Genomic DNA, 27690 nt, shown 5'->3' on the forward strand with positions numbered 1-27690 from the left:
CACTGTGAATAGCAGAGCTGGCCTGATATAAACTTTACTGGGTCGATTAAATGTCAGTGAAAACGAGGAAAGATTTTACTTCTGTTATCATGGTTGTTGTTGTTATTAGAGGGAAGAGAGAAAGAGCCTCTTTTTTTGAGAAGAAAATGACGATGAAGAAATGGCTCTTGGAATTAATGCATAATTTTTCGTTCACAGTGATGGGTTCGTAGTTTCATATCTTCAGATTCAACTTGTCACACTTAGATCTTCAATAGGAGAACGAGGAGTGCTGGCCAAAGGAACCAAATTGTCATGAAGACCCCAAAATCTGATGCTGCAGCCCCGTTTTTTGCTGCTCCAGGTCCTGGGAGAGATGAAGAAAATATTACTTTAAATAAACAACACAATCAACACAATCCACTTTATTACACTAGCCTCTGTGTCAGTCATACTTGGCAAAAAACAAAATTTCACAGGTTTTCTTTCTGAAAATTCTGACATCAAAAAGAGATACATTATTAGAGCACTTAAATACACTGGGTGGGGCACATTGTCCTAATTAAACACATTTTGAACTCATTTAAAATTATTACAATCTTCAATTAGGAAGTTTTGTCTGCAGAATGCAGAAAACTATTCTTGGTGAAAGAAAGTGCTTGTGAAGCGGGGCCCACAAAAAATAAGATACAAAGTAAATAAAAAGGAAATATCTTATGCATGAAAGGGATATCATCTTTACACTTACTGTACATAAAAGTCTATTGTAGATTCTGTTTTCTTAAACCACAAATTGTATTATTTAAATTGTACCTTTGATAGAGTCAAATATTGGTGTCAAATGTTCCTTTTTAAAGAAAAAAAAACCTTAAAAAAAAAAGTCGATTATACTTCAGTTGTTCCCTTATACAGTACATTATGTGACTGTGATTTGCAAAAGCCATATTGTACTGTGTCACTCACTGTACAAGAGCATGCTGGAGTTAGAGGAGCCCAGTCTGTTGGAGGCAAAGCAGGTGTAATTCCCAAAGTGCTTTGCTGTCACATTGGTGAACATGAGCAGTGAGCGTGTCTTCTCATTCTGAATTTTCACGTTGCTGTCATGCTCCACAAGCCTGAAAAAGTCACACAATCTCTTATTAGCAGATAATCATTAAGAGGTGTTTTTCTGCATCTCGTAAGATGAAGGCATTTGAAGAAAATAAACTGCACCCTCTTTACTCCATCTGAAGACAAAAGACTGACATGTTATTAATGAAACCCATAACAATAATGCAAGTAACAAAGAAATTGTACATTAAAGGCATAGTTCAGACTGGAACAGGTGAGGTCTGGACTTCAAAGTTCAATATGCATTCATGCAAATAAGCATTAAAGAAAAGCAATTTATCAACTCATGCTATGAATGTGATGCCAATGTTACCACTAAATACAGCATTAAAAGCATAAAGTTTGTCGCTCGGACTTTTGCTTAGTTTTACAATTCAGCACATAACTAAATACATCCAAGGTTAGAAAGCAGTGCCTCAAATTTCTAAATAAATTTGTAAGCAAATTGTCACAATCGTCAACCCTCCTCTAGAGGGCACTCTGACCCTTTTGTGTTTTGGTTTCATTATCACTTACACCTGTCCCTGATTTCACCGTTTATTATTTAAACCTCGTGCCTCTGAAGCTCGGGGCTTTGCATTGGAAAACGGACGCCCAGAGGCCCGTCTAGCCCCACGTCCGCGGCTTGAAGGCATAGGCATCCATGGAGAAACAACTTTGTTTTTAACTTTGTGCCATTAAAACAGGGCTCTTAAAACTCTAAGATTCCTCGTTGTAAATTTTAAATATTAAATTTACAATTTAATATTTTGTTCAAAAACACGTTAAGCTTAGTGTTTTACACTCTTTTTTGTACATTTAGTCAGAATGGGAAAAAAGGTACAACTACTGTACTCTGACCCAATGACAAATACTGTAGTCAGAAAAGTACTCCTTTTACAGCTCTCATGTTTCTGAACCTTCGGCTCTTCCATGCTACCCTAAAAGCTATAACTATCCACAAAATTACCAAGAGTGAGCACTGCTTCAATATACACATTTAGCAATGCTGGCTTTCCATTTCAATATACAGTATATACAGTAGGTATCTATCTAGCTCAGGACAATTCCTAAATTGCCAGGAAATCTATATACGTCAAGTGTGTATCATTGTATGTCTTACCTTTTCTCATCCTTGTACCACTCAAAGCTAGCAGTAGGCACAGACATGGCCTCGCACCGCAGAATAGCTGCCTTCCCCAGCTGAGCAGGCATGTTCTTCACATCTGTGATGACTGGGGGGTCTAAGGGAGACAGAGGCAAAGATATCTTGCACAGGGACATAATCGGGGAAATCAGTTGTTTCTGGATAATAAAATTCTGTAATAATTTGTTGAAGCAACACACAATCACACAAAATGTATGAAAATCATAATAGGACAGCGCAGGACAGGCATGTAATGTGTATAAATTGCATGGAATTGTTAAAATGACCCCTTACAGCATATACCTCTTGGTCTATCTTGGTTAAACACCGCATACCTGAACTACTTATCTACAGTACTTACCTTTTCTTTATGCTCTATATTCAATAAATTTGAATTAATATTTTGATTGATCACAATTCATCTTGATACTGTGGGAGGACACATTATATAGTGGATAAAATAGCCATATGACAGTGCTGCTCCTTCACATTTTTGGGGTTATGAATTCAGTTGTAGCCTGGCTTACATCATGACTGGGGTTTCCATGTTCATGTGGCTCCTTGGGTTTTCTTTTGGTTTTCTTGTAATGTTCCAAACACATGGTGTCCAGCTTAATTGGCTTCTCTGGTTTGTCATCGTATTTGTGTGAGTGAATGTGTGTGTGTGTCTGCTATGAATTGGACCTCTTCACTGTGTATTAGACAGTACTTCACTTTGACCCTTAGAGGCTACTGAAAATGGATGGGTGGCACATTACCCATCCTCTGTTCTCTGTTTATAGCAATCATTAGTCCTGTTGTCTGTCTCATTTCCAAAAAGGATGTCCTAATATTACTGGCACGTTGCTGACCTATCTTTTTAGGTTAGCAAATTGAAAAGCAAAAGCTAAATTTGTGGGTTTTATATTCAAGTTGCAAGTTGGGAAAAATTGGCATAGTGAATAAGGCACCAAACTCTGGCTTTCTATAGAGGAGGGTAGATGTGAATTGTAATAGGGTCAGATCTGTCAAAGAAAATATGTATCTCATTTAAACATTGCTTTTTACAGTGATTTTTTCCAGACATCTGTCAAAAATCAATTTAAGGGAAAGAACCAGACCTTGGATCAATGCATCCAAGACTCTGCTTCAAAGTATTGAGTGTTCACTCAGAAACGGAGCCCAAAATTGATTACTTAGAGAAGGTAGTTCAGAATGCTAAATAACAGCACTCCAAGCCTAGATCACTGCTGTCATCACACCAAAGTTTCTTTGTCAGATCTGTTTGTCTCATTTTTTCTTTTGTGTGAGTGGAGACTTCTGGTGTAATAATCCAGGCACATTCCTCCAATAACTAAACAAATGGTTTACCAAACTAGTTGACAGGAAGCAGCCATATCCCAGCTACGATGGCATGACTCACTTCCTCCAGTCACTCTACCTATTGCATGAAAATCATAATATTGAGTGTTTCACCACTATTCCATTTTACTGTATGATTGAAATGATAGAATCATTAGAATATTTTCAGGATGTAACGTTGTACTGTATAATATAACATTATGTAATCTCTTCACACTTTATTTTTGACCTACAGAATACAGTATATTGTCAAAAAGTCCCTTAAATCACGAATGATGTTTTTTTCAGCCCACAAAAAAAACTTTTATGAGAAATCTATATACTTGTGTTATACGTGCTATCTGGATCTTTTGACCTTTTTTTAACAATTACATGCTGTACATCTAATCTCATTCATGAGGAGTACAGTCAAAGTCTAGACAGTCGCTCGGGTTTCTGGTTAGTATATGACATTTTTAACTAGCTTTCTTTCCTTGACATGGTTAGTGAAGAAGCCAAGGTAAAGAATCATAGATTCAGTTGACACTCACAGTTGACGGTGATGCGGACTTTGCGTGTGTCAGGAGCAGAGACGCCATTGTTTGTGATGCACTCATATTCTTCAGCTTGTTGTCTCTTGATCTCAGTGATGTCTAAAAACTCCCCTTCACTCAGAAGACCATCTAGAAGCACAGAGAAGAGGGTTCAATTTCTATATTTCAGATGAATCTGAGGTCTGTGAAACAGCTGGTACGGTACCTGCAATTGACAGAAATGCTAAAGAACAACAAGTCAAATCAACATTCAATCTATTGTTCAGTTTCCCAAGCAGGCAACAATAATATGAAACCCATTGTAAACAGCTCTTTACCTCATTGAAAATGCAAATGTGCTATTCTTGTAATTAGAAAACAAACTTGGGAGTTAAAACCTTAAATACCATAATGTAAATGTAACATTTATCTGTATAAATGCAAACATATAAAATTTTATATAGTGATTAGTTTCACATATAATTACCAGGAATGCAAACATGACACATTTTCTAACATTTCTAAATGTTTTATTATATAAGCTTGAAAGCATGACCCCTTTGCTGGTGTTTCAACAGTCAAAATGCGTTTTCTGCTTGCATAGCTACTAAAAGCTTAGGGATTTGCAAACCTCATCAAACAGTGTCTCAGAGGATCTAAGGAAATCCACTTCTACAACACAGTTTTTGAGGTTTTTTTTTATAAAATCATTACAAGAGCATAGCTTAATATTAATTCCACATATATTCTTGTTTAATTACTATTTGTGTCCTCTGGTTCTGCTGTGTGTTGAATTTAATGTCATCATTTTTTTTTAATCAGGATTTTGAATACCCCAATCAAAAATAAGACTAATGATGTTCCTGTTCAGGTCTGCATTTTCATATTAAGTGAATTGGTAGCTTAGCAAATTGTTTTTTTTTTATTTTGATTAATTTAAAATTAGAGTGTAGTCTGAAGGTAAAGATGATCAATCAATATATTCAAGCTTCATAGTACACTTGTAGTTTTTCCTTCTTTAAAACAAGATTTTAATTACCAAAGACTCAAAGGAATAGGATAAATCACAATTGAGGTATTGTGAATATGCTGTCTTTTTATAGGGATGACAGATTGCTAGTGTTCCACTGATTTTGATGTACAGTAATTGGTGGCATAGTTCAGACGCTCTACCTCTCAATGCCCAATTCTTTGTCAAATTGAAAGGGAAAGGGGAACAAGAGACTTTGATGAAGGCTCTTCACAACAGGAACAACCGATGGCATTTAAGTTCCATTCCTATAGTGTCACTTCCTGTAAATAATAATATAGATGCAATTGCCATAGAACCAGAAGACCCTCTATTCTGTTCTCAAATCCAGAGACAATAAATTACCAAAACAAGGTAAAAAGCTATAGCTTCTAAGCCCAGAAAATGGGGGACTAGATGTCTCTGATACCTCTGTTTCCCTGCAACTAATCACTAATCAATCAGCCTGCTTGAACTATGTAATACACCGCTCTCTTCATTGAAAGATTTTATAGCCCACTGTACTACACACTCTTTAGGAGACGATTTAATTTCTGAGGTTAAATTTGACCGTGCTTTCTTAATAAGCATACTGTTTTGTCTTCAATGCCTGGAGGATGTCCATTACCTTGTCAGTTACAACAGTGAGCAAGAATAGATCTACCATTCAAGCCACAGCACAGCAGAATTAGGATCACACTGGAGACAGGGAAAATGAAAATAAGAGGGTCAAAGTCTACATAAAAGATGTAAAATTGTAGATCAAATCTTCATTCGTGATCATCTGTGCACTGGGATGTCTGAGGTGGTTCAAAAGGATGATCAAATTCATTCAGGAGTCTACTGAAATGACTCTAACCTCTGTCCTCTGTTTGGTGTACTTAAATCAAAAGTACCAAAATAATACTGTCTGTAATCCATGGAAAAAGAAACAACAAACATTCATATTTAAAGCCTTCAAATATATATACAGGGAAAAACAATCTCCAAGCACACAGAAAAAATGAACTCTTCACCTCGACGTGATGGATATTCTTTGTCATTTTCTCTGATTATCCATCATTCGCAGCTCAACACCAAAAAGGTTTTTGTTTCTGTCCAAAAAGGTTTACTCTGAAATGGACAAGATTTTCTTCTTTACCCAGCAAGGCTAAAAATGATCCAAATTTGACAAGCTTCTTTTTTAGACTGTCCAGAAGATGCAGAAAAAATGTCATGAAAATGCAGAGAAATTTGATTTAATTAAAAAATTGCCTGAGCCCTCCTTATCCATATTCAGTTTTTTCTATGTTTCAGGTTATTATTATTTGTCACAAGGATTGGTACAAATCCTAAATCCAAAAGATCATTTTTGTAGAATAAAATAATTCTTGACATTAAAAAAATCGAGGCAGATTTGTGCTTCTTTGCATTAAATTAATATTATTTTTCTAGCAATAATCCTGATTTTACTCCCCAATTAAAATCTCTAAAGTAAACTAATTTCAGTATGCAGAATGCAGCCACTTAAAATGTGTGAGATGTCAGGCAGTATAATGCAACAAATGTCGTGGCAAAATGAACAGCATCATTTCTTGGCGTTTTAATTTTTTCATATAATCTGATGCAGGACTACACTACTCTGTAAAATAGCCAGGTGGCGGAGTGAATCCTTAAAGAAAGCTGCTGAATATGGTTGTCAGTCAAATCTTATTTTACTAATAAAAATGAAAAGTTTATGAACCCATTAGTAATTATACTGCATAGTATGCAAACTGTACTAGACACAAAATTTAATTAAACAGAATGATTACAAACAACTCCGATACTGTATGTCATAATACTGTACAACACTAACAGAATTTCTAATTTTTTAACTTAATACAGTATAGAGAATTATGATTAAATTGTAATGATCAAACAGATGTATTTATTTAGACTTTGATAATAAAAATATAACATACCTAGATGCTTTACAAAGTAAAAGCAAATAAACATGTAAAAAAACAGAAAAAGTAGCCAGTAGTGATTTGAGTGACTTCAAAATATGACTTCTCATGACAATCATATACAATAGGTTACATTGTACTTGATACAAGTCTTCACAGGGTTTTTCTTTAAGAAGCAGAAGCCTCACTTTCGCCACACCACCTCATTAATTACAACAAAATGTTATTGATTTATAATATGCTGTTTTTTAGTGTGTTGTACTGTAATTTTTTGTATGTTTTGGGTGATGTTTTTTATTAATATAATTTTAATATAAGACCATCCTAACCTGGCTCTGCTAAGTACCATAACTGGGGAAATCCCAGTCTCAGTGCAGACCAAGTCTGGACTATCTCCAAATGACATAGCCCAAACTTGAAATGCTGGTGTCTGGACTACAGTACTCAAGCTGCAAACATTACTTGGCAAACACATTGGAGCTCTTAATATTAATGCTTTTAACTGCATTGTTTTCTTAAAAAAATAAGAAAAGTGATTTGGTATTCACTGATATGCTACTTATTTCTGAAGTGCATTGTTTCTACACATCAACAATCGTCAACTATTGGTTCCTCATCCATGGTTTAGACTGTTTCTAAATATGTATTTACAGTATATAGATTGTTTTGAAAATTTTGGAAAGTAGATGTCAAACATCTAAAGAAGGATTTGAATATTACAAAATAATTGTGTACTACCAAATCCCCTCTCCTCTGCTCTAATTTAAAACAAAACAGGCAAAGTTTTTTATTCATTGATTTCTCTTCAGAATCAGTATTGATTTTTGTGAAGATGCAAAGAACACCAATGTTTTCCTGGTGTAGCACATGTGGGATTGCAATGGGCTGCAGTAAGTGTGACATGGTAAAGCTCAAATCTCTTTAGCCTGTGCTATCATGGTTTGGGCAGTGTGTGTGCGTGGGGGGGTCAACAAGCCATAAATCCCATTTCGTGCCTATTACTGTGATAGATTGGGCAGAGGCAGGAGACCCCAGAGTTATTCTCTCTGAAAGATTGAAGATCAGTCAAGTGAAGAATGATGACAACAAGACAAATACCACACAGTGAGGTTTATGGAACAAAGACCCAGTTTCAAAATATTTTTCTTGTTCTAATTAGAACAAACATCTTTTTCTGTTCATCTGACTTTTAAATATTGTTTTGTGAAGTATTATGCAGTAAAAGTCCACATTCCAAAGACAGAAAATAAAAAACAAAGACATATTCAAGTTTGGGCTGAATATTGAACAAAATCTAATTTCTCTTTCTTTCTCTAACATAAAAAAGAACAATGACCTTAATAACACACTAAGCAATTTTAAATAGAATATTGATTAGGATCTGATAAAAGTAATTAGGCATTCAGGCAGAATCCCTATGTTTAATTTTGTTATCTCTAATTAGCATTAATGGCTATACTTTCTTTCGGGCAGTTTGTGTTAATATGAATAAAGACAAAGGATTTTTCTGCAGTCAAGGGAGCACATTTTCCTGTATTAACTTTGGATGAAATGAAGATGTGACTTTGCAACTTGTAAAATATTACATCTAAAGTTTGACCATTTTGCAACAGATGTTTTTAATCATTTGTAATACTGTAGATGGGGGAACGTCTGAAAATACAAGAATACAAAATAGATATCAATAAATGTTGTGGACTTAATTAAGTCTTGGTCTAGATCATTGATATGGATTGAAACAGCAGTGGGTCTAGAATTGAACCATGTGGCATCCCACTCCATTTTGACAGTCCTCTTCCTATCCCTAAAATGTCACTTAATTAACAAGAATATAACACTTTTTAACAGAGCTTTCAACTCAGTTTACACAACATATTTTATCATGTACCAGAAGATTTGTGTCAGTGAATTCTATACAATATTCTTCATATACTTTAACGATATACTATAAATACTGTACCTTCTGGCCCTATTTTTCAGATTCTTGTGCTTTCAGGCCTCCTAATAATTCAGTTATGTTAAATGTAAAGTCACTCAGTACTAAGATGAGATGATGTATGATGTGTTATGTTTTCTGAATTTTTGTATTATCTGTTGATGTTCCTTTGCATCAATGATACTGGGGAAAATGTGTTTTGGGTTTTAGCCGAAGGAGAAACATTTCTTTCTGCCGCACTTTTGACATTCAGTGCATGCCTTTAGCTTCATGGGATATGTTGATTTTTATTCCATATAAAGTATTTCTTTCTAATTTTTCAAAAATCAGGCAACATATTCTTCTTGGTTTCCAGGTTGACCTCTTTTAGAATGAAGGTAGTTGATTCAAATCCAAGGTGTACTGCAGGTTCCCAGTGGACATGAGGTCTTGAGTGCCTGAACACCACCACTGTTGATTGAAATAATTCAATAAGCCAGCAGTTCCCAACCCTTATCCTTTGGGGTCCTTGTGTTTGCTGGTTTTCCTTGCAACTGAGCTTTTAATCATCAGTGCTAATTGATGTCTTTTATTGATCTATTAGTTTACCTCTTCCTGAACTTAGTCCTAGTTACAGCATATTTTTTCCAACAACCTGAGCATTCAGGAATTCATCGGTCTCTGTTTAACTTGTCTATTAAAAGTTTGTACACTACACAACATAATAGGTGATCAATTTATTATGAACATACACAGACAGGACAATCTTTTTTTCCTTTTGGCCTACAGTATATTTTAGGTAACACACCTGAACTAGAAAACTGGTTGATGCCACTTACAAATCTAATTCAACTTTTTAAAACATAAAAGAAAATTAAAAAATGCATTGTAAAATCAAAATGGACTTTTTGTGCAACAGCAATTACGGAGATCTGCCAGGCTCCTGTAAGTGTGCAGTGCCATTAACAGAAGAAGCTCTCACCCTCTAGTCCCTACTAACTCTCCTGTAAAGCAGCATGGAACTCACAGATTATCAAATACCTAACAATTCTGACAGGAGGGCATGTTGGGGGACTGCATGCAAAAGTCCTCTTTATCCCAGTACAGTTCAGGATCTGTAGCAGTAAGTAAAGAAAGAAGATCTGTAGATCCTTGAAGGCTGTTTAAGAGATGTAAAAAAACACTCGACCTGTCAAAAGTGAAGCAATTACTATGAACTTAAAAATGAACTAGCAACCCCAAGCATCACTAAATTCTTCCTCCCTCTGTTTGTTTAATTGGCAACTTACATTTAAGGTGTCTCCATGTCACTGTGGGCTCTGGTCTACCAATAGCCAGACAGAAAAGGTTGACATTGCTTCCCTCGTTCACCGATATGTCCTTGGAGATATTGATAATCTTCGCTGGAACTGAAAACAAGAAAAAAAAGATCTGAATCATTATTGGACACACAGTAATGTTCATGTTCAATGTACTTATACAGGATCTTCAAAAACTGACAGATATATGTTATTTCATCATAATCATACGGCTGGTCTGACAAGCCTGAGGTTGAAACCACTTGAACAATAAATTCTAAAGACCGTTTTGACAAATGTCAACAAATGGCAACAGTCATTTGAGAGTTTTGAGGTCAGTACTAGTATAGTATGTTATAATGTTTGTGTTGGTTATAGCTGATCTTATCCACTGTGTTCTCCATTTTCATGGGGAAATCTTAAAAACAAATTATACAAATTGTGAAAAAAAAATGGCAATTGATGCTCTGAAAAGAGCAGGTATTACAGAAGGATGGATGGTTGCAAACTAAAATAAGATCAGCAGGAGTTATTCAATTGAAAAATGCTAAGATGTTTGCATGCAAAATAAAATGATGAATCTGACCCTGATGAAAATGAATTACCCACAACATGAGTTTCTGAAAATGGTTAGACTGCACTTAGAAGACAATACGTTATGTTTTTCAACATTTTGGTTCTTGCACTGTTGGTGATATATTTGACATTTCTGTAAGAAAATGAACATGCCATTTCTGCAAAAACAAGTTTCTAAAGATCTCACAAAATGCCTGGCACCACCTATTTCCTGAAAGATGTGTTGAAGAAGGATTAATGTATCATTGCTTGTAATCAACTGCAATTAACTCATTGGAAAATGAATACCATAAAAATGGCAGGTAGCAGTGGTATAGCTTTTAAAAGATATCTAAAGCGCAGGGGATGTTTTTCACTATTTTGATATGTGTGCAACCCCTCTTTAAGCTGCAATAAATGCCATAAAAGCATCATGTTGTTGACTGAGAGTCTGAATGCATCTCTGCTGTATCCTGTTACACTCCTCTTTTTTCTACTTTGTTGTTCTTTATGTTAAAATTGTTATTCTCTATGATAATTAACTACTTCTCCAAAGACTGAAAAGGATCTTGGATGCCTAAGCCAGAAAGTGTGCAGAGGAATGCAATTAGTGTTGCATCATTAGCTTTCTGGCCTATTGGCAAAGCACTATTGGTGCAATGCTGATGTGCTTCTCAATGTTGTTTCCTCACATTCAGCTTTGAGGTCTTTCAAAGGCATAGAAATTTATAAAGCAATTAAACTTTGCCCTTTAAAGCTTGAGAGCACCGTGTAATTAATCTAAATAAATAAACAAATGCTGAGATGGAACCAAAGCAAGATCCAAGACTCTAGAGAGTTTCAGGTGCTTCATATAAAAAGATGTTTGTAAAATGTAGATCAAAATGTACAAAGTATAGAAAGAGCGCAAACCAGATACTGCAGCTCAGGAATATTTTTGCTTTGATTTTTAATAGGTATAAAATATAGCACATCAAGTACTTTGAATCCTAGCAGCAGGCAAGCTAGGATTCCTACTATAGTTTTCTTGACAGATAAGCAAGATGCTTAAGAAGGCCATAAGTGCAAAATTAGAGGAAACACTCATCCTAGTGGGATACCAAACATTTAAGCAGCCCATATAGAAAAATTGTTAATGTTTTGCAATCTGGTGAAATATACAGTATGCTGCAATTATAATGGTAATGTGATCTCCTCTTTAAACAAAATGCAAATTTACCAGTAAGAAAAAACAATCATAATATTTGTACAGTGGCTATGGAACTACAGAAGAATGGATGGTAAAAGGGTACTGGGAATTGGCTTCACTGGCCTTAGAATGATAAAGTTCAAGAATGAATTGTACAAGAAATGTCTATACAATAAGAATGTCTGTGTCTGCATTTTCATGCCTGCCAATTACTCACCTCTAAAGTACAGTTCTGAACTCATAATATCAAAGAACCAGTCCTGCTACAACTAGGCACAGTGCACATCATAATCATTTATACAGTAGAAGGAATGGGCACATCCAATATTTAAGAGCTGTAGTGAAATACTGTAGGTTTCGGCATTTACTCTTCAACTACCAACTGATTGAAACACCTTACCATACCTACCCACCGCACAAAACTGTGAGGTGGGTTTTTCACATAATTAGTTCAATTATGTACAACAACAGTTTTCAAAAACCAAAATTGCTATGGCACTGTAATAAGCGTAGCCCATCCCTGATGTACAGGAGTCCAACGTCTGCTTCACAGTTCACATTGTAATGTAGCACAGCCAAAAAAACAACATTTTCTGTTAATATGCTTGCAAATATAAAATTGCAAACTCACCATAATGATATTTGACAATTTACAGTAAACCCCAGATTACTAGTGTTACGATCTTTTTGCACTGTTAACTCTCAGGATAGCGTCAGAGACATGCAGAATACAAACAATACAATATTCACCAAACGGGAAATCAATTAACTTACAACATAGCTGCACAAATCCAGTCCTCAAGGCACAAACTCCAGCCTGCATTCTTGGCCTTTAAAGAGGGTGAAATTGGTCCAGTTAAGCTAGTGATAAGCGCCAGTATGGCATTAGGACCAGAGGTGGAATGAAAATCAGTGTGGTCCTCCAGGACTGGAATTGTGCACCACTGACTTAAAGGAGGCTCATCTTTACATAAAGGGTTCTGGGCTAGTCGAAAAAGTTACCCAGCCTTGCCGTTCCAGCACATTCCCCAGGATCCTTAAAAAAATGGCATGAAAAGGTCCTTACATCGCTAAACTATTGGCAGGTCAAACAAGTACGATGGGATCGGTTGGTCTCCACTCTTTGAAATCTTTTATTATATTCATACAAGGGTAAAACCGCCTTTGTTAGATATAAAATATGTTTAAATCATTAATTGTTTCCAAATCAAATTCTTTTCCCTTTCTAATTTGTTTAACATGCATTTTGGATCTCTGATGCGGTATTCTAGCAAGTGGTCAGCCAAGATCTCTACAAAACAAAACAGATTTCAATCAGAATAGTTAGATTTTAATGTTCATCAAGTGATAATGATCTCTCCTTCCATCTATTAACATAACTCGTACAGATCATAACAACCTGGTGTCTTCTTATACCTTAGAACTCACTCACTGGCACATACTACCAATTTAGAGGCACAGATTACCCTCCAATGTCTTTATATACACAAATGTGTATGTGTGCACCCGGCGAAAACCCAGTCAAATGCATTAAAATGCTGCACACAGTCTTGTCCACAACTAAACCCAGGACCCAGTGAACTATGCTGAACCCATGCCCCATTACTGAAGCAATGCAGAATTTGAAATGGAAAAATAGTTCTAACATTTCTCGTTACGAAATAAATGCACCTGCAAAGACAAAAAGTTAGGAAGTGGGAGATTTTCCAACGGGCCCTCGACCTGTTCACTGACCTTGTACGATGAGGTAGACGTGAGCCGTCCGGGGCTCGTCGCGGGCCTGGAAGCTGCACGTGTAAGGTCCTTCATCATAAACGGTGACTCGGTCAATCTGGATGGAGAACTCACTCTTGTTGTTATTGATGAGCGTCACGCGGGAGTCTAGGGACCACTTGTCGTTTCCCGTGAAGAGGATGTTGGAGCGGTTCAGCCAGGCCTTGTGGGTCACTTTGTCATCGATGTTGCACCTGTGGAAGACGAAAACAAACACCCAGGTCTAGCGAGGTGAAACTCAATGTCTCTCAACAACAGTAACTTCCTTCTTTGTGGATGACCTTTCCATAGTATTTAGAAATTCAAATTCTACACTTCACATATGCCCGAACATACCAGTAACTAGTTTCCAAAAAGAATAACACTGCATGGTAAGCAACACTCCAAATCTGAACAGACATAAGTTTTATTTCCTGAGACTTTAAAGCCCTCCCCCTGTGTAGGAGGGGAGGATGTGGCCTGACATGAACTGGGTATTGAAGTCCTCATCTTTTAGATCTCATTGAGGAGATGAGTATCATGGGATTGAAGGGATGAGTTTCAACTACTGTCCTCTCCATTCCAGTTTACAGCTTCAACCTCTGTTTCAGGAGCAAGAAGCACAAAGACCCTTTTTTTGTTTAACTAGTAAAAAAAAAAAACAAGTCAGGTTGTATAGCAAATATTGTTTTGTTACCTTTTCAAAATGATACAACTGCAATAAAGAGCAAGATAAGATGTCTCTCCTGCTTTAAAATCTCCTCTTGTGTATTACAGTACTGTATGTGCAGCTGTCTGCCCTTCAATAATAATTCTTTTTGTAGTGTTCAAAGGTTTTTTTTCTGTTTTCAAATCAAAGGCTGTCTTTTTTTTCTTTTAGACCTTTTTTTAGCTAAAAGCTAAATTATATACTTTAATATACATTACTTTTCTTTATATCTTTATTTAATTTAATAAATGTCCCAGTAATGATGACCTGGGATATTGTACTATAGGAGGTTCCATCCTTAAATTCTACTTAAAAATACTATGACATTTGGAAAAAATAATATTCCAAAATCCCTACAATTACAGATTCCAATTCAGGCAAGAATGACATTTGAACAGTGAGGGAGAATCTTTAGTTCACCAAATGCTGAAAACGTAGCAAAATAAATCATGTCTAAATCTATATGATCTTCTCTAAATCTAGAGATACATGTATAGAATATCGATGAAAGAGTTAGCAGGTACTGTAACTAAATGTGGCTGAGATAAATTATGCCTTCAAAACTCAAACCATAAGATATCCACTCTATGAATAACTTAACATTTTCAGTGCTATAATTCTCTAATTGTGAAGATTATTTTATTTTATTGAGCCTGGAAGTACAACAAAAAAAATTAAAAGCTCAAATCTTTAAAAATGATTTTTAATGATAAATTCACCTCAATGTCACCTCAGAGTAGGCTCACCAATTATAAGGTAGGTTAAATTAAAGAACAAAAAACATTTCACCAGTTGCTGCAACAAAAAGCCACAATTATGAAAAATATGAGTTTGTTGCTTTATCAAGTTATTTTTGTACTTCTGCTTGACAAAATCTTTTCATATGGGAGTGAGAAATTATATTGTACAAATAATTTTTAAAGATCTTCAGAGCTGGTATATGGTGTTGAAAGTCTCCACTAGATGACTCCCTTGTGCTTTGACAATAAATTAAAAATGTAAAAAAATGTATTTCTACCCATCCAAAACTCTCTTTAAAGAGCTATATAATACATGAGAAGCTGTATTGCAACTGCACTACAATTGAACTGAACTGGAACTAGTTAAAAGACAAAGGCTCATGTTTCTTGAAATCCTTTTTTTCTTACTATATTTGCTGAAACAAAATTAAAATTGCTCTCTTTTGTAGACTATTTTTGACAGCTAGGATAACTCATCACAGGGATCAATGTTATATATACATTCATTTTATACTAGTCATACTGGTAATATAGATAAAGAACAGATTCAGTATTTTTTCTGGAGCTACAGTATGTTTACTACTGTATGTTTACTAAGGTAAAAAAAAGTGACTTTTTGCTTCTCATTTTATCTTCTTCTTGGCATGGGGAGGGGAATGGGGTTAAAGGTGGAGAATATCTCCCTGATGTCTGTAACGTTCATCTCCAATTTTCCTGGACAACATCTTTAAAAATCATCCTTTAAAAAACATCTTCATGCCCCTCTCTGTTTTTCTCCCTGCTGCTAGCATAATTATTCTCAAATTTTCTGTTGCCATAATTATCTTAAAACCATAATTGACATTTTAAAAGGACTGGCAATCAAGCTTAAACATAGCGGCACAATCACATCATTACAAAAATGTGACATTTCTCAAGAAAAAATGGTTAGCTGTTTTATTTCTATTTTGTGAGCTTATATTGAAATAGTATTTAAAAGTTACTTTTGACAGATTTTTTAAATGTGATTGGTACATATATTTGCATTTTGTAGAGACATAAATGTTGAAACACAGAAATGCTGAAAATCACATGCATACTGTACAGTATATTCCAGAGTGTCCACACTTAGGAGTGACAGAAAGGTCATTTATTAACTTTCCAGCAACACCAAATACAGTGTCTTACTCTTCTTATTTTTGCTCTGCATATCTACAGTACCACACTGATCTCTCAGGATTTTACTTCACTGAAGACAAAAAATCACTTTAAGAACAAGGATGACTGACAAATTGTGTTTTGCAGTCTGGTAGTCAGTACTGCAGTGTAATTTTCAGAAGGGACTTTCGCATTGACAGTCTAAACTGGGTCATTACCAGCAGTTCAATTTTGTTCAAGTTGGATACCGTGTACTTGATTTGGCAGTGACCCATTTCCGGATATGGATTGACCCAGGTCAAGACAGATAAAGTGCATGATCACACATACTATAAAATAACCATTCTACAGTGAATTATTTGCTAGCAAAATTTTCCACAGGAACAGTGCAGAGTGACGGCTCCTATTAATAGATTTAATCTTTATAATTATTGTATTTAATAAAAGAATATTAATTGTAGATGCTTTTGTTCCATACCTTAAATAAGCTTGGGTGACACACAAAAGACAGCATTTATTTTAAAACTGTAACTTCACTTGATTTTTTAAATTCTTAATTCCAGGGGTTTATCCAGACTAAATTACTATTTTCTGTTTATATTATTCTAAGAAACACAGTGAAGCAGAGGTCTTCAAATGAGGGTCAGCAGTGGTACAGCAAGGAATCTGTAGAAAAAATATTTTTGCAAGTCAAAATGTTCTGGAAGGAAAAAATAATTACTCTATATACAGTATAGTAATACATTTTACGATGTACCTCTAACTCATGCTAAGTCATGCATTCACCACTTTATAGTACAAAGCTTCAGTGATCACCATCTCTGCCTCAACCAATCAATGTGCAGCAACATCTGGTCAGTGCGATTGGTCATGTTCACTGTTCACTGTATTATCACATGTGAATGCTATACGCGGCAAAACGAAGGACAAAAGCTAAGGGGATAATGGGTTGCATCTAATCAGGAACCCTGCTGAGCACTCCACCTCATTTGACCGGTGTAACAAAAGAAAAAGCAGATGTTCAAGAAACCCAAGGTACATGGAAAAGAGAGAAACTGAGGAACTATTTGGAGAAGTACCTTAAGTATTAGTTTACGTTCAAAGTAATTGTATGCTCAGTATGAAACCGTTAAAGCTATAGTGACACTTGGAAACAAAACGCACTCACTTGAATAGCAAATCACTGGAATATCTCCAGCAATGTCTGAAAACTTTCAAAGGACATATTATTAAAATAATATAAATAGTCATTGAAAAAATCATCCAAGGTGAGCCAGAATGCCCTCAAAGCTTCCTGTCAAGTGGTAGTGTTTTTCTCAATGTAGAGCAGCATATTCCATCTCAGAGAGATTGATATTGCCTGATACTGTACGTGCAAGACATGTGATTGGAGAAGAGTGTGGGAAAATAACGTGCATACCTTTGTCGGACACAATGATTGTTCGCAGAATTGATGTCAGATATGACATTATGCTATCAGATCAGATCTCTGAGATATCTCTTTTTTTAAGCCACCTCCACCCCCCCAACTTTGGAGGACTTCTTTTTTTTTAATAGAAAAAAACAAAAAAAAAAACTTACATTCACAAAAAAATTAATTCAAGAAATTCCTACTAATATTTTTAACATCCAGTGCCATTCAAGTATGTCTCTAATGGGCCCCAAACATTCCTATACTCATTATGTTAATCTCTGAGATATTTGAGATGATATCTGAGATCAGATCAGCAGATATGATGTCAGATATGACATTTCAATACATCTCCGAAAACTCAAATTAGCTGAGGCGTTTGCAGTACCGTTGTACAAGTCGACTAAATTGCTATGGAGGCACAGGTCCTCGCGTTTGTGTGTTTTGCTGACAACAACAAAACGAGTGAAGAGTTTTTGTTTCGTAAAAAGCTACCTAAATGCAAATAATATACCCTGGGCAGAAGGTGTTGAGATGTACAGCTGGCACAAGAGCTATGTTCGGCCTAAAAGGCGGCTTGCTTGCGCTCATCAAAGAAATTGCATCTTGCTTAATGTGGACACACTGCATGTTACACCTGGAATCCATTGCTACTAAAGAAAAGAGTCCTGGCCTTGCTGATGTTCTTGACATTGTACTTCAAATGCTAAATGTACAGACACAACCGTTTGCCTCTCTGTGTGATGGTCAGGGAGCAATGCACACCCACACCTTTCCCATTCTGAGACTCTCTCGTGAAGCAGTGTTAATACAGGTGTTCAAGTTATGGTCAGCTATTCACAAGATTCTGGTAGCCCAAAGTCAGGCCCAAATTTGTCTACAGCATCTGGATGACTAAATTCACATTTTAATAGATGTTTTCACAGAATTGAAAAAAAACGAACACATCGATGCAAAACACATCTTCTGTATGACAACATGGATGGCATTCTAAAAAAAAGATGAAGCGCTGGAGAGTACGAGCTGTGGAAGGAAATTTGTCCATGTTTTCATCAGTGGAGGAGTTGGCTGATGCTCACAGCAGATTTGTTTTGTCTACACTATCAATAAAGAACCCTTGTTTTGTGCCTTACAACTGCATTTGTGTGTGTTCTCCAGGGCTCACCTATTTTGAATACTTAGTCTAGTTACAGCACCACAATTCTGGGTGTGTCACAACATACAATAAGTTCAGAAATAATTGAAGAAGTGCTTCCCACTCTTACTTCACTACACGCTTATAAATGTTCAGTAACTAGCAAGGGTCAGAGTTTTTCTGGGATCTGAGAGAGCCATGATTGACTAATCCCAATCTCCACCCCCAATGCCATGAGCCAATTGTGAGCATGGTAAGTCACAGTCATAGTTGGCTAGTGACATGACCGAGATTTGAACTTGTGATGTCTGGATTATAGAATTCGATTTGGGCTCAGAGCACATGTGTTTCCCAGTCAGGCCACTCAGCTGTAGCTCCTAGGAGCTGTTAGGTGGTAGCTCTTTTCTGAGCACATATGAAATGCTGGCAGTCTCTCAGCCCCAGCCCAACAGACAAAAATAATCGCAAAACAGCTCCAACAGCACAGATTAGTGAATAGATCTGGATGTAGGACTGGGGGCTTAGTCCTTGTTTGTTTGGCAGCAGAGCCATCTGTGCTGTTTTTATTAACTGCTGTGTACGAAGAGAAAAAAGTAGCATCACAACACCTTAAAAAATTTAAGGAGGGATAAAAGCTTTTATCCAGAGGTGAGCATCTGTTCCTTTTATTTTCATGACAATAATGGCATCTCCACCCAGGTAAGAGCAAGCATTAAAGGGTGAAGGTGTCAGCCTAATGGCAAAAAAATTGCATTGTATTGTGTCATTAAACAGCACCAACATATGATAAAAAAGGATTTAAGATCTGAAAACCACCAAGTGAACTATGATACAGACAATGAAATTGATGGGTTGACTGATGTGGTTGTCTGATTTATTCGTCGATTGAACCAGGGCAGCCTTTTGAGAAGATCTATTTTTAATACAAACCCTTTAAAATAAACATTATACCTAATTTCCAACCCAGTAATAGTTACAACACTATTACAAAAATTTCTTTGTAAGCTTCTTGTGTCCTTGAATCAAGTTCATGCTGACAAGATTCAGAGAAGGGAAAAGAAAAGTGTAGTATCATGTATCAGGAAGCCTTACAGGAAATGTCTGTAGGTCTTAAGAAACAGGTAAAGCGAAGGAGGTCTGTCAAACCTCACTAAAATGTGCGGGAGTGAACTGCTTTTTATTACAGAATGTCAGAAATATAGTCTTCATTTTTCTTTATATACTGTATATGTGAGATTCACTGAGTTTTTATGTTTAGAGTAGATGCACAAATTCACTTGATGTCTGAATACAGCTCATTAACTGTTTATAGAAGATGTCAGCAGAGAACTTCAGAGACATAGTTTTCATCAAATATAGCTGGATTTTTTAGAGAAAAATTTAAAGATTAAAATAAATTAAATGAAGTCCCAAACTTCATTTCTTGCAGGGTCTGAAGTTGTTAATATTGTTTTACAGCTTTTAATTTTCATACAATACTATGTATCCTTTAAATACCTCTTCTAAATCTTCATTAAACCTTGATACCCAGTGCATAGAAGATAACTTTTTCCATTAAGAAAAAATAGGGCAGCTGGACCCAGTTTTTACCTACTGAGAACCCAAAACTGAAGAGGATTTATCCTCTTTAATGTATTTTCCATGTTGGCACCTACTACAGACACAGCCTGGGTGACACAAATAGAATGAATTAATGCGTCTTCAGATATACTGTTATTTTAAAATGATTTAAAAATTGTATACACCAGGTTCTGTTGGCTATAAATAAATTGAATCATTTTGAATCCATTTGAAAACCTCAGAGCACGATTATACAGTGTAATTCAATCTGTGAAGTAACAGTAATGCTATTTGTATTGATAGATTTGTTATTTTACCCACTGGAAAAGATTTGCGGTGCTCTGTCATAACAGTAGTAGTGGAAGTAACGGTAATTCTTGTAAAAAGAAATTTCCCAAGAGTGTAATAGTGACTCTTGTAACCCTGTGTTTTCCTACTTCACCTACTTTACTCTGTTAATTTACACATGCTTCTGGCAGTCAAAAATTAAAATTTGCAACAGTTTAACTTAGATATAAATATAATACACATTTATTAGCTTATTAGATTTACACTTAAGCATTCACTAGCTATCCTTTAAAAATGATCGGGCCTATTTGCATTTGTGAAAAGGGAGTTACAGCCTCCAGCCACCAGATAGCAGCAACAGGACATGCAGTAATTAAAAGAAAAAAAGTTCTCTTTCAAAAATAAGAGACTCCTTGTGCTTTCTTATAATATAAATGAATACAATGAGGAAAAAAAAGCTACCCGTGACCCTTTACTTTATACCATATATGTTAAATATATTTGATTTGGCAATATACATGGGTATAAAATATGTAAATAACCAGATATTTTATAATACCAGATGTACCCCCAAGGAAAGTTCAAGAAAGCACCACTGGATAGGGATGGTTATTTCTGTTTGTCTCACACCATTATTCAAGGTAATTCACATGGGGTTACAACATACAAATGCACCATGTTCACAACAATAAGCTAGAAAACACTGCAAACAAATTCTAAATGTAGAGCAATTCAGTACTGTATGAGACAGCTGCAGTGGTAAGCAAATTAGGAATCAGAAGCAATGAGGTGTGATCTACCAAGTGCAGTCTGAACAGGGGAGATTTGGGGAGGCATGGGAAAGAAATGATAGATGGTGCTGATTTTCAGGGTTGGGGGAGATCACGACCCCACCACAGGAACTTGGAAGGCTGGAGTAGACAGATTTAAACATCCAGCAGGAGAAACAAAAGGCTTGAAGCATGAATGGATTAGAAAGAAAGAAAACAGAAAATTATACTCTTACTTTTCTGTGTATCTCTGTTTCCTACAGCAAGAAAGTTCTTCTCTCTACCTCAGTAGGCACCAGGTGATCTGGGTAAAATACTGTATGCCTCTGACAGGACAAAATGCGTTGTGATGTGTGATCTAGAGTCCTTAGTAGATCTGGAAGAGCTATCCTTCACAACTCATGCATGGCACCATCAGACAGCAGACACTAAATGACTTTTTAAAGTTTGTGGCTCTGTCTTACAAAGTTGCAAGCTGTTTGTCAGATAGAGTAACATGGGAGCTTTAGGGTACTATATGTTGGAAAATCTGATGAGCATAGAGACTGTTTATGCACCTAGAAAGAATCTTGAATTAGATTCTTCTATAGTTTGGGGGATTATCGGCTTTCAGTTTTGTGTTTTACAGTACCTCTCAGCAAGAACACTTTTTGTGAGGTTACACACAGCTAGAGGGCGCTCCTTCTCTGTACTGTCCCTAGTTTCCCTGTGCTTTGCTTATCCTTCAGGTGTGTCTTTGTGTGGGCTATATATTTCCAGGTCACCCTTTCCTCCTCGCTCAGCATTGAGGGTTCGGATGGCTCGAGACCCGCCTAGCACCAGGATGTCCTCCACGGCCTGAGGGTATAGGTTTCTACCCAAGATCGTCTGACCTCCTGAGCCCGGGCTAACCCCCGTTTTGTCGCTACGCATAGGGTCTTTTTTGCTCTCCTCGCCATTCCACGGCATGCCTTTTTTACATCCGTGACAGTTCATTGGTTTCCTGTTTTTCTTAAGACATTTCTTTCAGTAAAAATGTGCTACCAAAACACAAGTCGAAATTGCTCTGGCTTTTATGAGAACGTAGGTTCTCGTTATATCCCCACAACTGTCAAGGTACAGTCAGAGCTCCAATCTAAATCCAAAATGAAACTCTGCTATTCTTGAATGTGAAGCTGTCAGTCAACATTATGTGAAACTGCAGATTAACAATCAAAATGTTCAATCAGGTACCCAATCAACTAACTTCATCTACAAATTCATGGTAAATAATTTTTTTTTCACCCAAAAAAATTATATCTATTCAGGTGATCAAATCAAAACAATGTCAATTACTTCTAAATTATCTTTTACTAAACCTTGCAAAATGCTGTGGTTTTTCAGCTACAAATCATTGCTTTGATGATGAGGTGTTACTTTTCTATTTCCCTTGACAGTGTGGGCTATATGTATTGGCATCTTGTGATTGAAGAGTTTGTTCAGTGCTTCATTCAACATACCAGCTCCTTTGCTGTGTGCCCTTGCCAGAGGCTAGCTGTTGGCACTCATCCAGATCCTCCTTGGCAGACTGTTTCCAAAATACCGTAAGGATTCTGAATAGACTTCATTGGCATTGCAGAATGGTCCCCTATGTATTTCAAGGATCATATGTGTCATAATTATTATTTTCCTAACTACAGGGCTGGGTTATCCTTGCTGGAAAACACTTTGAAAGGCTAGTGAGCACTATATGGTAAAACGTAATAGAACTGCCCATAACATTTTCTTATTAGCATTAATATTCAATATTGTTTGTTTGCTTAATTGATGTATGGAGTACAGTTTCACAACAAAAAGCCTAATAAAATGTCAGAAGCACTTTCAGGTTTTTTCATGTTCAAATCTTTTCGATCCCCTTTCTCATGAACATGAAAGCCCCATTCTTTTGCTGAACTAAAATAAACACCCAGTATGAAATCCCTTTGTAGCTCGCCATTTAAAAGGATGATTTAGAGTAGAAAATCTACTTTAACAGCATGTCTTTTGGTCCTGGGGAAACACTGGAAGTCCTGGTGAAACCCCATACAGTAGGAAGAGCATTAAAACGTCAGCTTTACAGACAGTAAAAGCAGAATCAGATGCCCCAGGAAACTGTTTCTGGGACAGTGTGGTGCTAATTGCCATGCCACCATTGTGTTACTTTAATATTATGACATGCTGCTCATAAACCCTTTGAAGAGCTCTGATGGTGCCTTTTGACTCTTGTACATGAAACAGTGCTGCCTGTGTAAAATCCATAAACAAATATTGATGGTTTTGAAAGTTCACACGAAACCACTCCTACTGGCTTAGTTTTTCTATTTGTTAAAACCTTAACCACCCATGTTTCTGAGTGTTTTTATGTGATCTGACAATACAGTTGACCAACTGTACAATGAATTTCGTCCTCTAGTTTAACTGGCAGAGTAACCATCACTTCTCCAGCTTCCCAAGCTTGTTAGCCTGATCTGCTGGAGCAGACTGTTTTGCCACACAAGAGGGTGCTACAACTCCTCATCCTACATATAAAGCGAGGATGTAGTGAGGTGCATTTGTTAAATAAATTCTAATATTACACTGATTTTTTTTTAAATACCACATCCTCATTCAATAATGGGATCTGTCAGAAAGATAAGACTCAATACAGCAACAACTGTTTTTGTGTCATAATAGAGATACATTTCTTTCTGCCATTAGTGTGCAGACCTAATGCCTCATTGTAAGTCTTAAGCTGAACAGCATCAGACCTTTTGAAAAAGACAAAGTGATCTTTGGTCAACTCCCCCATGATTTAAGTGAAATACCAATGTTTCTGTTTGATTTGTGACTTTTTCACTAAAAGTATAGGGGGTAATTTTTCAGAGCTCTACATCAGCATTAAAGCTGAACAGTATGAATGTCAATTTTGAATACTTGTAAGTGGAGTAATAATGTAAATGGAGTAATAATATCAAATATAAGATGCTTGCCTCTAGCTTAGATTACAAAAAAGCATATAATTATTGCATTCCAAACATGTAGCAGATGCAATGTTTCTCGTGCTGACAGGAATATTGGACATTACCAGTATCATGTGCTTGTGTACTGTATTTTTGTTCAGTGGATAAAGGATTTTGCTGGGTTAAAACATAGAAACGTGTATTAAATCAACATCCAAAAACCAAGGATGTATAGAAACCAAGCTGTGTTAAGGAAATTCAGGAAATTATTAAAACACAATTAAATCTACGCATCATAATTGTGATTTCCACGCCACAGGACATGTTATACACATGGGCTGCCCTGACTCAGAAAGTGAACACTGATAGATTTCTATTCCTGAGGTCAAAAGTAACAGACATAATTTCCAGGGTGGATAGGCACCAGCATAGTGAAGGTCAGAACATGGCAGTCACAGTCTATGTTGGGAACAAATTTGGAAGAAAAGGTCTATATCACTCATATAATATCCTCAGCTCATTCCAAAATGTTCAATAGAAATCTGATGATCAGGGCATCTACAGATCAACTGAATATCATATCATCTTCTAGCAAGAAAGTCATTGTTACATGAGAGACACGGAGATGTGCATTGTATACAGTAGCTAGTATGCTGGTACAGTAGGGTGAGCCCATGGGAAACGTGGCAACTGAAGTGATCTTGATCACTGTAGCACCATGCAGTCAGTTGGCCATCAATCATTACATGGTGTTCTGTAGTGACCAGATACCCCTGCCCAGACACTTGGCTCTCCCTCGTATCACGTGACAGTACTGTTTCCCAAATCATGGCCTATCATTGATAGATTGTGTTTCCTTATAATATTTAGCCAGGTGAGAAACTGCTGTTTGTGAACACCCCAGATAACAGTGACAGTGCATTGAATTAATCCAGCCTCTAACTTGCCAGTGGCACAAAGGGGTTGTTCCCATGATGAGCAGGGTGTATTGGTTACTGTTTGCGTTTTGCTTTCTTGATTTTCATCACTTGTGACAATCAACAAGTTAAATATTCATATCTGTGATACCTGTGCACAACTTTCTCACTAACGCAATGACGCAGAGCTTATGCATTTGAGTCATCTGATTGCATCCAAGCCAGTTGTAGGTGATCAATTAATTAAACTGACTCTGAAAACATCTACTTCATATCCAAAATTCATATTATTAAACTTACAGGCATAAATAGTGTACAAAGTGTCTTCTGATGATCAGTTTACTTTATACTGTACATATGAACAAGAGTTGAAGGGGGGTTGCTACTTAGAAACTCACAAAAGGCTATTATAATTAAATCAATGATTAAAGTACTCTACTTAAATGAAATATTTATATAACAGACTAGAACAGGAAACTATTGCCTTAACAAATAATGTTAGATCATAGAAAAGAACAATTCTTGACACAAAATTTTCATAGATATTCTACTAGTGGGTGGACAATCAGCAAAGATGAACAAACTGAAAATTAATGTGTGTGGGAGAATACTTCTTAAGGGCGTATTTAAAGGAATTTGCTATATATAACATTAAATTCCCATAAATCAGTTAAATATTTTTTGTTAGTAGTCTGATTCTTAAACAGCCATCGTCATTTCTGGCTGTCTCCTAGCTAAAGGATAAAGTGTAGCTGCAAACTTCTTTTAAATGGTAAATTTGCAATTTTCTGTTTGTGAGCTTTTTGGCATGGTATAGTCGTGCCTTCCCACGTCCTTTTGTTATTCTGTCAACACCAGCACACCAGCACAGGTCACAGCTTGCTATATTTATGGAACTTTGCTGTACTTAAAATGAAAGACCTGAGCCTTGGATTGTTTTGGATTTTTCAATAACAAAATAAGCCAATACTAAATTTGGAAGCACCACATTCAAGAAAAAAAAAATGGCATTTTTTTTTTAGTTCAGCTTATTCCAGTATTGGCTTTTTCAGATTAGAGAGACACAAGATAGATAATTAAACCAGGGTCTTCAGCCTGCGTACGTGCAGAAACTGAACCAATTATTGGTTTATTTGTGAAATACATTATCTACAGTATAACCACTAATTGAAAGCACTTAGAAAGCCTGAAAAACCATGTGGGATGACCACTTTCCAAACAAGACTTTCTGGATTGGTAACTGACACTTAATTCTAAATTAAAATTAATAAACTTCATTGGATTGGGGCAACAGTAAAACCAAATAAAATACTAACACTTTGTTTGCACTGAAAGGGTCTGGACCTTTAAAGAATTAAGCAGAGTCTGCAGTTCATCTCAAATCTTATTGACTTTAGAAAATGGTTATTTAAATTAGCAGAAACTGTAAAATTGTAAGGTTCATTTTGCTGAGGCTAAGATTGCTTATTAATCATCTGGGTTGCTGAGCGAAGTATACTTTATTCCCAGCACATATAACATTTAAAACCTTGGAATGTTTATTAATGGGTTCTTCATTGCTCCATCCAAGTCTCCATTATTGTTTTGATTACCTTAATGGTTTTACGGATTGTTTCCATAATTTGCATGAACACTGTGTGTCTGGGAGTTGGGGTGGTGATGGTCATGGTGGGAACTAATACCACTTTCATCAGATGTTTTGCAGGGGTTCTTGTAAAGGCTCTTTCTTGGATAGCTGTAGTATTACTGTAGTCAGTTCTGACTGAGATTCCTTCCATAGGCAAACAATTTGCAAAAGTGAAAATGCCAACTGAAAGGGCTTTGTCTTGGAATTTGAAAACCGAATATAGTCTACACACATTATGGCTAATGAGTGGTCTTACAAAAATTAACTATATACTGTATATTTAGTAGATGTTAATGACCCTTTGTTTAAAAAAAAAACAAGTGCAGAAACAGCAGAGCTCCAAGACAAATTTATAGAACAATTATTAAACGGGAGAGAAAACTAGAATGTGGTAGTCACATATGTAGAACAATCTTTCATTTAGCAAGTTCTGAGGAAGAAATTGCTTTACTAAGGCCAAAGTCTGTCCCAAAAATTAAAATTGTCACATACTGTCCCAACCAATCACAAGTGCTAAAAGAAGACCTACAAACATTATACAAGCACACAAAACATGCCTTCAGTCAACAGTCCACCATCATATTCAAATACGCTTATTTACCACAAAGCATTAATACTAATAAGGTTCAGTGCTCTACTGTTGACTCAGGGCTAAAAAGATTGGATATACTGTAATGGTATTTGTTCCTGGTTAAGGAGTATAGATACACCACTGATCTATTGCCAAAACAGGTGGGAGTTCTTGG

General features: G+C 36.2%; 1 protein-coding gene across 1 annotated transcript in view; it reads right to left on the reverse strand.

Annotated features, from left to right (window-relative positions):
* Positions 1 to 228: 228 nt before the first annotated feature.
* The window catches only part of iglon5 (IgLON family member 5), a 48492-nt gene continuing 21030 nt past the window's right edge, over positions 229 to 27690 (reverse strand). The window contains exons 2-7 of the mRNA XM_088905819.1: positions 13697 to 13929; positions 10210 to 10329; positions 4087 to 4218; positions 2192 to 2312; positions 948 to 1094; positions 229 to 346 (exon numbers count right to left, since the gene is read on the reverse strand). Coding sequence (XP_088761945.1) covers positions 229 to 346; positions 948 to 1094; positions 2192 to 2312; positions 4087 to 4218; positions 10210 to 10329; positions 13697 to 13929 — 871 coding nt within the window. The remainder of the gene's footprint in view (positions 347 to 947; positions 1095 to 2191; positions 2313 to 4086; positions 4219 to 10209; positions 10330 to 13696; positions 13930 to 27690) is intronic.

This window comes from Atractosteus spatula, chromosome 25 (genome assembly GCF_055471065.1).
Source record: "Atractosteus spatula isolate fAtrSpa1 chromosome 25, fAtrSpa1.hap1, whole genome shotgun sequence".
Lineage (NCBI taxonomy): Eukaryota > Metazoa > Chordata > Actinopteri > Semionotiformes > Lepisosteidae > Atractosteus > Atractosteus spatula.